The following is a 13,196-nucleotide window of genomic DNA, read 5'->3' as shown; positions in this document are numbered from 1 at the left end:
CATTTTAGTCATTTGGCAGATGCTCTTATCCAGAGCAATTAGGGTTAAGTGCCTTGCTCAGGTTCAGATTGACACATTTTTCACCTAGTCGGCTCAGGGTTTCGAACCAGCGATTTGTATTATCTTATAGGGGAACCTTTCTTACTGGCCCAAAGCTCTTAACCGCTAGTCTACTTGCTGCGCGCACATTAATTATATTCTTACAACGGCATGACTGGTTGTATCAATAATTTTGACAGGAGGGAATACGTTTGATAGACTACTCACCGTGGATAACTCCTGCCCAGATCCACACTGTCTGCAGGCGACACAGTCCCCTGCTTCATCCCTGTACTCCTGCTCCCTGCATTCTCTATTCTCCACTGCAGTTCCATGAACCTGACCAAGAGCATCACTCACAGACTTCAGATACACTAGAACAAATGAAAAACTACATCCGTAAATGAAAAACTTTATGCCTTACCATAGAGCACAAAATAATCACCTCCAGTAAAAGCGACAGCATCTTCTTTAGCTTCCACTCAATGTTAACTATTGTCTCAAAATGTCTGCCAATACCTGGATGGGAATCAATGAGCTAATACTTTTATACCACCCACGCTCATAATAATGCGATTAAACGGTCCATCTTCTGATACAGTACGTCCAATGTTAATTGACATAAGAAGCTATTAAGTACAGTAATATAAGTAGATATCTGGCGGACATGACATATGATGCTACCATAGGCAAGATAAGGCAACAGAGTTTATTCCATAACAGGTTCCTAGAAAATACCGCGCCCCACTCCTAAATACCCAGTCAGAAGTGTAGTTCGCAGACACGGCTATTGGGTAGGCTACTTTTTCAACAAATACTGTTGCCGCCTGCCAGATACTAGCGCATCAAGCTCCCCCTGAACAATCTTCAATCACATATGTACACTGCATGTTCAAAATATCAACCTGTCTTCAGAGCAATGCGTATGATTTGGAAAATGCATTTGTTTTCCTCCGTTTAGTATGATATATTACCCTACAATAGGTTACGTTATGGATGGAATAGCGGTCGTACAATATCATATAGGACGTATAGTATCATACATGTTATCCGGTTGTACAACATCATAACCAACATGTTTACTGTGAAAGGGATGAAAATATCCACAAATATAATTAATGAAACTATTCCCAGACAAAACAGGTAACATAGTTGGTGCCACTAGAGTAGAACACCTTGCATGTACATCTTTTAGATATGAAGCTGTGAAAAAAAAACTATTAAAATATACAAATGTTGTTTTATTAAAAGTTTTCTGAACTTTCATATTTTTCTAATATGCACTTTGCATAATTTTCAGGCAAGACACGACTGACTGCACAATGATGATGTATGTATAAAGATGAACCCAGGTAAATACAAATCTCAAGATAATAGAGTGTGGTCTTTTAACAATTGTGACTGTTGTCATGGCAGGTGGAGGTGTGACCAGCTTTGGACAGGTACAGTCTTCCATCAGGACACACACACACTTCATACAACTGCTCCCCAGGACTCCCTTTCTCTCCTTCTCCACTCAGAGGTAACCTGGGCAGCTGCACCCTCTCAGCATCCAGAATCAACTGCAGAAAGAGAGGAAAATAATATGATGCTATATTCATTATTTGTTTGAGCACATGAACTATAAGACATTCATTTAGTTTTTGCTAACAATAAGAAATATATTTGGAAACATGACAGTGTCCTTATTCCAATGCAAATGAATTCGTAAAAGGTGTATTAAGTATTGTAATCAGGACACTGAAGTAAAAAGTGTTGCCATGTGTGCTATCCTAGATTTAGTGGTGCCTCTTCTTACCACTCCGTCCATAGAGAGTAGAGAGATGTCCATGCTGGACACGGCCTGGCCGCTGCCGGACACTGCTTTGATGTGGACTCCCTTTGGAGCATCCAGGTGGAGGGACCGGGTGGGGGCCTCTAGCCTGAACACACAGAAAGACAGTATACAGTAAAGGATATTAGATAATAAGAGAATGGACACAAGTGGTACATGCTTTACACTTAGAAGGCTGAATTGGACTTTAATTAAGCCTATAGGTGGCAGAAAATCCACACATTACCAGTTTAGCACATTTATTCAGTCTACATTCAAATGTATTTAGTCATGTTATCAATTTGAATACAGAACATATTTGAATTTAATTTGTTGGAAATCGGCAGAGACTGAAAGAACTGTGGACAAATTCACTGGGGGTTTTCACCGAGCAATATGAGCCAATGACATGAATATTTATGCACACCATCTCCAAGCTGTTGCTATGAGACCCCTTGAGCCATCCAAATCAGAAATTAGCTTAATACCTCTTATCTTAATTAAACATGTAAATTGGATTTACATATTTCCACAAAAGCATCTCTTTACATCGACAGTAAAGCCCCTAAATACATAAGTTCCAATTTATAGGTCTGCCCACTCATGTACACAAAAGAGGAGGTCTCTACTCCCACCCACTGGCAGTACATGGAGTGTGTGGCATTAGGATTACGATTCGTTAAGGTAGGACACTTTGTATGCTGAGGGAGAGAGAGTGAGCAGAGCGCTGTGCATTCTGAGGGCCACACACTGGGGAAACCAAGATGGAGGGAGAGATAACAACGGCACAGGAAACACACGCTGCTCCTAACCCCAGAGCAGGGGACTGTCGTGCCTGTTACGTCTGTGCTGCAGCCTGCACTCCACCACTGCGGACACTGCTGTTGATGGGACATTTATATTGAAGAGAGAAGATGTCTGGGAAATGTTGCCCTGCTGTGTGATACACATGGTGACTGTAAGACAACAAATTATGTTTAATCGTTATGTTGTTTACCCAAGGTGGGATTATTTCTGTCACAGGAAATGGAGACAAAATTATCAAAACTCTAATTTAACAATAGAAGAAAAGCAAAGGCTTCTCTCCCCTATGATCAGATAAAAACTGCCATTAGGTGTCAACATTTTAAAGTTACCTCAAGTCCATGGAATGCTCTGCCCTGACCAGGGATGTCTCTATGGAATGTTCACACTGAGCACCATCAGACCCTGTAGAACACAAATGTAGGAGCACTGCTCAGTTTAGACTATATTCTTATAATAACATCATGTGAATCAGTACGCAGATATTGTATGTATTACCATATCCCTGACAGTTACAGTATATCAGACAAAAGTAACAAAGGATGTTTCATGATTAAACAAAGTTGGACTGTTTCTCTGAATAGTGTGAAATGCCCACATACCTGTAATGGTTAGCTTATCCGCTCCAACAACTACCTGTTCTGTACCAGCAGAAAATAACAATTTCCCAGTGCTTGTCATCACCTCAAAATGTTGTCCTACGCTTTCCATGGATTGTGGACCTAAATACAAATAAATTATATGACCAAAGTGATTAAAACACAGTAGGCATTTAATTAACACTTAAGTAAATGGATGCACACAGTGGGTTGAGTTCAAATGTTACAAACACATCTACCCACACAGCAATAACTGTGTGTGGAGAGTGTTTTGATTCAGCAGAACAGCTATTTTCTATCTCCACGTACACATAGTGGGAGATGCGAGTTAAGACCAATATTTAAAAACGCTTAGATTCTGAAATGAAAGGTGCTTCATAAATGGGAATCATTGAGTTGCCTAATGAGGGTCATTACCGAAACACATTTATATTTTACTCAAGTTTACATACACTTAGGTTGGAGTCATTAAAACTTGTTTTTCAACCACTCCACAAATTACTTGTTAACAAACTATAGTTTTGGCAAGTCGGTTAGGACATCTACTTTGTGCAAGTCATTTTTCCAACAATTGTTTGCAGACAGATTATTTCACTGTATCACAATTCCAGTGGGTGAGAAGTTTACATACACTAAGTTCACTGTGCCTTTAAACAGCTTGGAACATTCCAGAAAATGATGTCATGGCTTTAGAAGTTTCTGATAGGCGAATTGACATAATTTGAGTCAATTGGAGGTGTACCTGTGGATGTATTTCAAGGCCTACCTTCAAACTCAGTGCCTCTTTGCTTGACATCATGGGAAAATCAAAAGAAATCAGCCAAGACCTCAGAAAAAAAATTGTAGACCGCAAGTCTGGTTCATCCTTGGGAGCAATTTCCAAACGCCTGAAGGTACCACGTTCATCTGTACAAACAATAGTACACAAGTATAAACACCATGGGACAATGCAGCCGTCATACCACTCAGGAAGGAGATCGTGTCACGATCGTCTTCAAGGAAATGACCGGACCAAGATGCAGCGTGTTAAGCGTACATTCTTTTATTTTAAATGTCGCCAACAAAATGAAAGTGGAGCTCTGTAACGCTATACATGCCACAAACAAAGACAACAACCCACAAATGAGAAAAGAAAAAAAGGCTGCCTAAGTATGATTCCCAATCAGAGACAACGATAGACAGCTGTCCCTGATTGAGAATCATACCCGGCCAAAAACAAATAACCAGAAAGCATAGACTTTCCCACCAGAGTCACACCCTGACCAAACAAACATAGAGAATAGAAGGATCTCTACGGTCAGGGCGTGACAGAACATATTTTGGTGCGAAAAGTGCAAATCAATCCCAGAACAACAGCAAAGGACCTTATGAAGTTGCTGGAGGAAACAGGTACAAAAATATCTATATCCACAGTAAAATGAGTCCTATATCGACATAACCTGAAAGGTCGCTCAGCAAGGAAGAAGCCACTGCTCCAAAACCGTGATAAAAAAGCCAGACTACGGTTTGCAACTGCACATGGGGACAAAGATCGTACTTTTTGGAGAAATGTCCTCTGGCCTGATGAAACAAAATTAGAACTGTTTGGCCATAATGACCATCGTTATGTTTGGAGGAAAAAGGGGAGGCCTGCAAGCCGAAGAACAACATCCCAACCGTGAAGCACGGGGGTGGCAGCATCATGTTGTGGGGATGCTTTGCTGCAGGAGGGGCTGGTGCACTTCACAAAATAGATGGCATTGCGAGGAAGGGAAATTATGTGGATATATTGAAGCAACATCTCAAGACATCAGTCAGGAAGTTAAAGGTTGGTCGCAAATGCGTCTTCCAAATGGACAATGACCCTAAGCTTCCAAAGTTGTGGCAAAATGGCTTAAGGACAACAAAGTCAAGGTATTGGAGTGGCCATCACAAAGCCCTGACGTCAATCCTATAGAAAATTTGTGGGCAGAACTGAAAAGGCGTGTGCGAGCAAGGAGGCCTACAAACCTGACTCCGTTACACCAGCTCTATCAGGAGGAATGGGCCAAAATTCACCCAACTTATTGTGGGAAGCTTGTGGAAGGCTACCCGAAACGTTTGACCCAAGTTAAACAACTTAAAGGCAATGCTCCCAAATACTGACTGAGTGTATGTTAACTTCTGACCCACTGGGAATGTGATGAAAGAAATAAAAGCTGAAATAAATTTTTCGCTCTACAATTGTTCTGACATTTCACATTCTTAAAATAAAGTGGTGATGCTAACTGACCTAAGAAAGGGCATTTTTACTAGGATTAAATGTCAGGAATTGTGAAAAACTGAGTTTAAATGTATTTGGCTAAGGCGTATGTAAACCTGCGACTTCAACTGTAGTACATGGAGAGGACACAGACATTTTAAAGAGCATTGAGCATGAATACATTAAGTTGGGAGATAATTAATGTTAATATCCGCTCTCACCCTCATTATGTTATAACCCGTCACACCCTTATCTGTTTAACCTGTCTTTGTGATTGTCTCCACCCCCCTTCAACTGTCACCCATTTTCCCCATTATCCCCTGTGTATTTATACCTGTGTTCTCTGTTGGTCTGTTGCCAGTTCGTCTTGTTTGTCAAATCGACTAACATTTGTCTCAGCTCCTGCTTTTCCCAGTCTCCCTTTTTCTCACTCTCTTGGTTTTGACCCTTGCCTGTCCTGACTCTGAGCCCGCCTGCCTGACCACTCTTCCTGAGCCTGCCTGCCATCCGGTACCGTTGCCCCACCTCTGGTTTATTGACACCTGCCTGCCTTGACCTGTCTTTTGCCTACCCCTGTTAGATTATTAAACCATTGTTAATTCAACATTGTCTGCATCTGGGTCTTACCTTCATAACTAATATAACCCAGAACAGTCTAAGCCGGGAGAGGGAGTTCTTCTAAACTATATAGAATTGTTTTAAGGTGATACCAAGGATAATTAGCTATTTGATTTAGAATTCAGACCCCTTGAAGTTTCTCCAAAAATATCTAAATAAAACACTTTCATGAAAAATTGGCCTGAATGCTATTAGCCTAAAACATATTAAATACAATATTTTCCACACGGACCAACAGATTGTGCCACACCAACTCAAAGAACGAGACGGCAGAGTGCTGAAGCACATACAGTGAGGGAAAAAAAGTATTTGATCCCCTGCTGATTTTGTACGTTTGCCCACTGACAAAGAAATGATCAGTCTATAATTTTAATGGTAGGTTTATTTGAACAGTGAGAGACAGAATAACAACAACAAAATCCAGAAAAATGTATGTCAAAAATGTTATAAATTGATTTTCATTTTAATGAGGGAAATACGTATTTGACCCCTCTGCAAAACATGACTTAGTACTTGGTAGCAAAACCCTTGTTGGCAATCACAGAGGTCAGTTTCTTGTAGTTGGCCACCAGGTTTGCACACATCTCAGGAGGGATGTCCCACTCCTCTTTGCAGATCTTCTCCATGTCATTAATGTTTCAAGGCTGACGTTTGGCAACTCGAACCTTCAGCTCCCTCCACAGATTTTCTATGGGATTAAGGTCTGGAGACTGGCTAGGCCACTCCAGGACCTTAATGTGCTTCTTCTTGAGCCACTACTTTGTTTCCTTGGCTGTGTGTTTTGGGTCATTGTCATGCTGGAATACCCATCCACGACCCATTTTCAATGCCCTGGCTAAGGGAAGGAGGTTCTCACCCAAGATTTGACGGTACATGGCCCCTTCCATCGTCCCTTTGATGCGGTGAAGTTGTCCTGTCCCCTTAGCAGAAAAACACCCCCAAAGCATAATGTTTCCACCTCCATGTTTGACGGTGGGGATGGTGTTCTTGGGGTCATAGGCAGCATTCCTCCTCCTCCAAACACGGCGAGTTGAGTTGATGCCAAAGAGCTCAATTTTGGTCTCATCTGACCACAACACTTTCACCCAGTTGTCCTCTGATTCATTCAGATGTTCATTGGCAAACTTCAGACGGGCATGTATATGTGCTTTCTTGAGCAGGGGGAACTTGCGGGTGCTGTAGAATTTCAGTCCTTCATGGCGTAGTGTGTTACCAATTGTTTTCTTAGTGACTATGGTCCTAGCTGCCTTGAGATCATTGACAAGATCCTCCCGTGTAGTTCTGGACTGATTCCTGACCGTTCTCATGATCATTGCAACTCCACAAGGTGAGATCTTGCATGGAGCCCCAGGCCGAGGGAGATTGACAGTTATTTTGTTTGTCTTCCATTTGCAAATAATCGCACCAACTGTTGTCACCTTCTCACCAAGCTGCTTGGTGATGGTCTTGTAGCCCATTCCAGCCTTGTGTAGGTCTACAATCTTGTCCCTGACATCCTTGGAGAGCTCTTTGATCTTGGCCATGGTGGAGAGTTTGGAATCTGATTGATTGCTTCTGTGGACAGGTGTCTTTTATACAGGTAACAAACTGAGATTAGGAGCACTCCCTTTAAGAGTGTGCTCCTAATCTCAGCTCGTTACCTGTATAAAAGACACATGGGAACCAGAAATCTTTCTGACTGAGAGGGGTCAAATACTTATTTCCCTCATTAAAATGCAAACCAATTAATAACATTTTTGACATGTGTTTTTCTGGATTTTTTTGTTGTTATTCTGTCTCTCACTGTTCAAATAAACCTACCATTAAAATTATAGACGGATCATTTCTTTGTCAGTGGGCAAACGTACAAAATCAGCAGAGGATCAAATACTTGTTTCCCTCACTGTTAGCACGTAAAAACGGTCTGTCCTCGGTTGCAACACTCACAACCCAGTTCAAACTGCCTCTGGAAGCAACACCAGCACAAGAACCGTTCGTTGGGAGCTTCATTAAATGGTTTTCCATGGCCGAGCAGCCGCACACAAGCCTAAGATCACCATGCGCAATGCCAATCATCAGCTGGAGTGGTGTAAAGCGCTCCACCATTGGACTCTGGAGCAGTGAAAACACATTCTCTGGAGTGATGAATCACGCTTCACTGTCTGGCTACCTGCCCGACTGCATAGTGCCAACTGTAAAGTTTGGTGGAGGAGGAATAATGGTCTGAGGCTGTTTTTCATGGTTTGAGCTAGGCCCCTTAGTTCCAGCAAAAGGAAATCTTAACGCTACAGCATACATTACAATCAAGATGATTCTGTGCTTCCAACTTTGTGGCAACAGTTTTGAGAAGGCCCTTTCCTGTTTCAGCATGACACTGCCCCGTGCACGAAGCGATACAGAGATCGGTGTTGAAGGACTTGACTGGCATGCACAGAGCCCTGACCTCAACCCTATCGAATACCTTTGGGATGAATTGGAACGCTGACTGCGAGCCAGGCCTTATCGCCCAACATCAGTGCCCGACCTCACTAATGCTCTTGTGGCTGAATGGAAGCAAGTCCCCGCAGCAATGTTCCAACATCTAGTGGAAAGCCTTCCCAGAAGATTGGAGGCAGTTCTAGCAGCAAAGGGGGGACCAACTTCATATTAATGCCCATGATTTTGGAATGAGATGTTTAACGAGCAGCTGTCCACATACTTTTGGTCATGTAGTGTTTAAGAAAGATCAGGAATCTTTATTTTTTGACTTATATTTAACCCCTTATTTTTGGCACTAAACAGTCTCCATATATACTGTACTTCCATAAATATTTTCAAATGGTTGACGGCGGACCTTCAGACGAGTCTTGTGTTGCTCTAGGACGCCCACAGGCCCCACAACTGACATGTATGTGTTTGTGAGAGGCATTACCGTGTACACCGAACTGTTTGGATGCTACAGACAGAAGTTGGCAGATCGGCTGTACCGACTTCAGACGAGTCCCAAGACGCTTGTGGGGGTCGTAGAGCATCTTTCCATAGAGGGGTCATAATAGTTTGTGGGCCAAACTGTTCGGACGCTACCGACTATTTTGTGAGAAGACCGATTTCTGGGATGTCTCATGGTCTGACAAACACCGCTCTAGCTCTGTCACCTTTCACCGCAGGTGCAGAAGTGCGACATCGGTGAATGCGGTGGACTGAAATGCATCCAATGCAAAAAAACATATCTCTAGCTTAAACGGACGGAGGGAGGGGCCATCTACTTTGATAAATACTCACAGGCTATTTATATTAGCCATCAAATGTAGGGATCTAAAGTATTAATCATATATATATATATATGAGCCCATAAACTGAGAATAATATATTTCAGGGCTCATGTGGAGGCATCCCATCTATGGCATTTTGATTTGAATACATTAAAGCCATCCTTTCTGATTATTCAGAGTTGCACCTAGCTTTTTTTGACATCTCCATTTCTCATAAATCTATTTAGTCCAGTAGGTCTGCATCTTATCAGTGCCACAGAGAAACTAATAGATACATCAGCATGAGTTCATTATACAGTCATCTATTAAACATCAAAAGTGTATTTAAAAAATACTAGTTTTGAATTTGATTCCTTAGAAGCATGTTTTGAGTCATAATAGCACTATATATCACATTCTTGTAGCTAGCAAAGATGGACTCTTACCCAGGTTAAGGCTACCTAACACACCTCCTTTCCCATTGCAGGCTTGGAGCGTGACATTTTGGGACTCAGAGTGGATAAGAAGGGAGGTGTCCTGTGAAGCAAGAGAACAGTGTTTGAGTGCAGTGTCATTCTGATCAGAGAGGTATACTACAATTAAAGCTAAATCTACTCAGGGTTTTCTAAAACTAGCCAGCTTCAGTCAGCTTCACATTCCAGCTCAGACTTCATTAATTTACGGTGATACGGTCTGTTCTCTCTGCAGAAGGCAGGGCATTCATATGTGTTGCTCTTCGCAGAGCAGCGCAGAACTGTTGTGAAGGATGTTGTCAAGAATGTGAGTTTGTATTTATACACGACCTTCAGCCCCACCTATCGTCAACCAATCATGTCAATGCGTGGCTATACAGAGTCTCCCGCATTGTTACAAAATGTGTGCGCCGCATGCCAATGCAGTATGGAGCTCAATTTGGCCTCTGCATACTTCTGAAGGCTCCGCAATTGCGCCTCCGACCACATTTTCGGATCAAGCATGAATTGGCTTTAACTAGCTAGTCAAACGCCAAACTCTTCATTGAGACAATGCTGAAACGTCAATCCATGAGTGAGTCAGTTCCACATTTTAATTTGTGGCAAAATCAAAATTATAAAAGTTATCTTGCCAATCAAGCAGGCTACGGTGTGAAATAGGCTTGTTGAACTGCCGTCTTTATTGTATAACGTATTGTTAATGCTGGCTTTGGTGCATCCCACCTCTCCTATAAATAAAATAATTTAATAAAAAGTCATACAAAACTTTTACTGTGGATGAAGTTTGAAATGCATCCTGTCATTTTTTATTTTATTTTACCTTTATTTAACTAGGCAAGTCAGTTAAGAACAAATTCTTATTTTCAATGACGGCCTAGGAACAGTGGGTTAACTGCCTGTTCAGGGGCAGAATGACAGATTTGTACCTTGTCAGTTCGGGGGTTTGAACTTGCAACCTTACTAGTCCAACTCTCTAACCACTAGGCTACCCTGCCGCCCCATTACTAAATGTGATAGTAACATAGGTATTTCAATCTTTTTACACAAAAACATTTGATGAATAAAATATTTAATCCATGGCGAAAGGGATGATGATGCAATCTTTGCAAGGGAATATGATTTCATTGGTCCTCAACTCATGGCTCAGACACTTCATTCAGTATAAGTGGAGTTAGCACTGAGTTAGCCAGAACATCGAGGGAAACAGGAAGATATGTAAATGTTCAATGTAAAGAACTTGAATTAGTTTACCTGTTTGGAGTGTATCTCTTGGGCGTAGAGAGAGAAGAGGAACTCGGACACTCCATCAAGCCTCACCCGATCTGATGTTATTCTCAGCTGCCCCATTCCTTCCTGAAACAATCAGAAGGAAATCAACTTTTAATACAAACTCTGTTTTGTCATTCTTGCTCTTGTAATATTCTGATATTCTCCTCCAGAAGAGTTAAAGTTATCTTATCGTACCTCTGAAGTGTTTTGTGAGACTGCCGACATGCCTTGATGGTCTTTAACTAGACAAAGGTGTACAAATGACTTCCCTGTTTTATTATAGATAAAACCCATTTCAAGATAGGCTCTCTCATCCAGGATGTCTAGTAATAAGCAACTGTCACTGATAAATACTGAACTGAGCAAACTAGACTGAGCATGTACTCCTTGTGAGTCTCAAAAGTATTTCATTTGATTTCATGCATCCTTCTCCTGGCCACCTACTCAAAATTGTCAGAGGGAACCTCATAGCAGGCGAGAAGAGAAATACTGTTGAAATGCACTCACTGTGTTGAGACAGGTGACCCTGAGGATCCAGATTGTCAGGGCAATGTTGACGAGCAGGGTGGAGAGCAGGAGAAGCACCAGCAGATAGAGGCAGCGCTTCCTCCAGCCATAGACCCCCAGCCTGTGATCATCATTCTGCTCCTCTGTGTCTGGGCCTTCAGCACCCTCTGCTGGTGGGGGGTATTGCTGCAAAACCATCAGCTGAGAAGGACAGTTATAGCACTGTTGCAGAATAGGCTACCTACAACCTTGGGGAACATAGCATAAACATGGAGCATCACAATGAAACATTTTCATACAACATGTTATGTGTACAAGTCATACAAGTTTGAAGTAAAGATGCAATAATGTGCTGCTATATGTGTGACCACATTGCATTGAAGTCATGTAATCTGCTGTTGCATTACTTTATTTAGATAAACAATTATTATACAGTACCTTGTTTAGAAACTAATCAGAAAACCGAATGCTTCAAACGTGGTGAGAGTGAAATTATCCTTTTGAGCAGAAGTCCAGTCAATTTGGATGTTTAGAAGTTTTTAATTTCTGGCATCTCTTCAGCATGATGAAATTATTTTTAGAGTGGATATGAGACCCAAAATCCTAAATGTATTTGTGAACTGTACATTTCTCAATCTATACATTGCATGCTTTAAATAACTGATGGGAACAAGATGAGATGGAAATGATAACTTTGCCTCCAAAAGGATGAACAGCACTGAACACTAATGAGATCTTGTTGTGAAGAACCACTTAAAAAGAAAAACAGGAACAACTCTGCTAAATCTCCCCAGTAATTACATGTCAGTTCAGTTCCTGTTCAAAGCATCCTAATGAGCTGTTCAGTATTCCCCCACTGAAACAGGGGAACAATCTATGGGAATAAGTGGTGTGATGGTCAAAAATGAATCTTCCGTAACATAACCTTAAGTGATTGCTGGTTTTTACATCATCTGACTCATGTTCAGGGGATGTATTACACATTTTTATACCATAGCGACAAAAATAGTTCTGATCTTGAAATAACATATGCTACTTAAAAATAACTTTAATTCACATGACATGCAACATGATAAACAATAGGGCAGAATCTTCAGACTACTAGCTTGTTCCTTAACCAATGACAGACAAATCAATGACAATAAGCATCTCTTACCAAAGTCTCAGAGAGAAAGTTTCCCTCCTTTGCAGAGGCAATGGGACTTTTGTATGGAGCTCAGACCCATGGACCTGGCATTTACCAGCAAGATGCCATGAATCACGCTCCGAATCGGCACTGACTGAGTGATGCTTAGCATCCCTCCGCATGAGGACTTTGGCTTGCTCTCCTGCATTATATGGTCTACATTAGGTACCCACATTTCGCTGCCTGCCTCACTTCTCCATTCTCTTTGTTCAGCCTAAATTATGGGCTACCTATGGGTATCCATTGGAGGTGAAAAACCACGTCATTATTCTCTGTCCAAAACTTTTTTGCAGAATAGCAGAAAAAAAAAAACAGTCAGGTATATGAGATAAAAGAGACATAAAATATACAGTATTTCAAGTGATTCTCAGTCTCATTAGAAAATGAAGATGTTTTCAGTACAGCATTCTGCTGAAGGGTTGCTGATATTACTTCAGAATTACCTATAGATTTTTGTA

The 13,196-nt window shown here is 41.4% G+C and overlaps 1 protein-coding gene across 1 annotated transcript; it reads right to left on the bottom strand.

Moving 5' to 3' along the window:
• Nucleotides 1-503: 503 nt before the first annotated feature.
• LOC110537430 (gamma-sarcoglycan) lies at nucleotides 504-12,191 on the bottom strand. The gene is made up of 7 exons (XM_021623467.2): nucleotides 11,553-12,191; nucleotides 11,028-11,129; nucleotides 9,750-9,840; nucleotides 3,259-3,378; nucleotides 2,989-3,061; nucleotides 1,838-1,961; nucleotides 504-1,601 (listed from the first exon to the last, which is right to left on the bottom strand). Exons 1-7 carry the CDS (start codon nucleotides 11,748-11,750, stop codon nucleotides 1,428-1,430), a joined length of 882 nt encoding a protein of 293 aa, XP_021479142.1. The 5' UTR covers nucleotides 11,751-12,191; the 3' UTR covers nucleotides 504-1,427.
• Between the last annotated feature and the right edge of the window lie 1,005 nt (nucleotides 12,192-13,196).

This window comes from Oncorhynchus mykiss, chromosome 12, assembly GCF_013265735.2.
Source record: "Oncorhynchus mykiss isolate Arlee chromosome 12, USDA_OmykA_1.1, whole genome shotgun sequence".
Taxonomy (NCBI): Eukaryota; Metazoa; Chordata; class Actinopteri; order Salmoniformes; family Salmonidae; genus Oncorhynchus; species Oncorhynchus mykiss.
The sequence above is the reverse complement of the archived record's forward strand: the minus strand, read 5'-3'. Positions and strand labels throughout refer to the sequence as shown.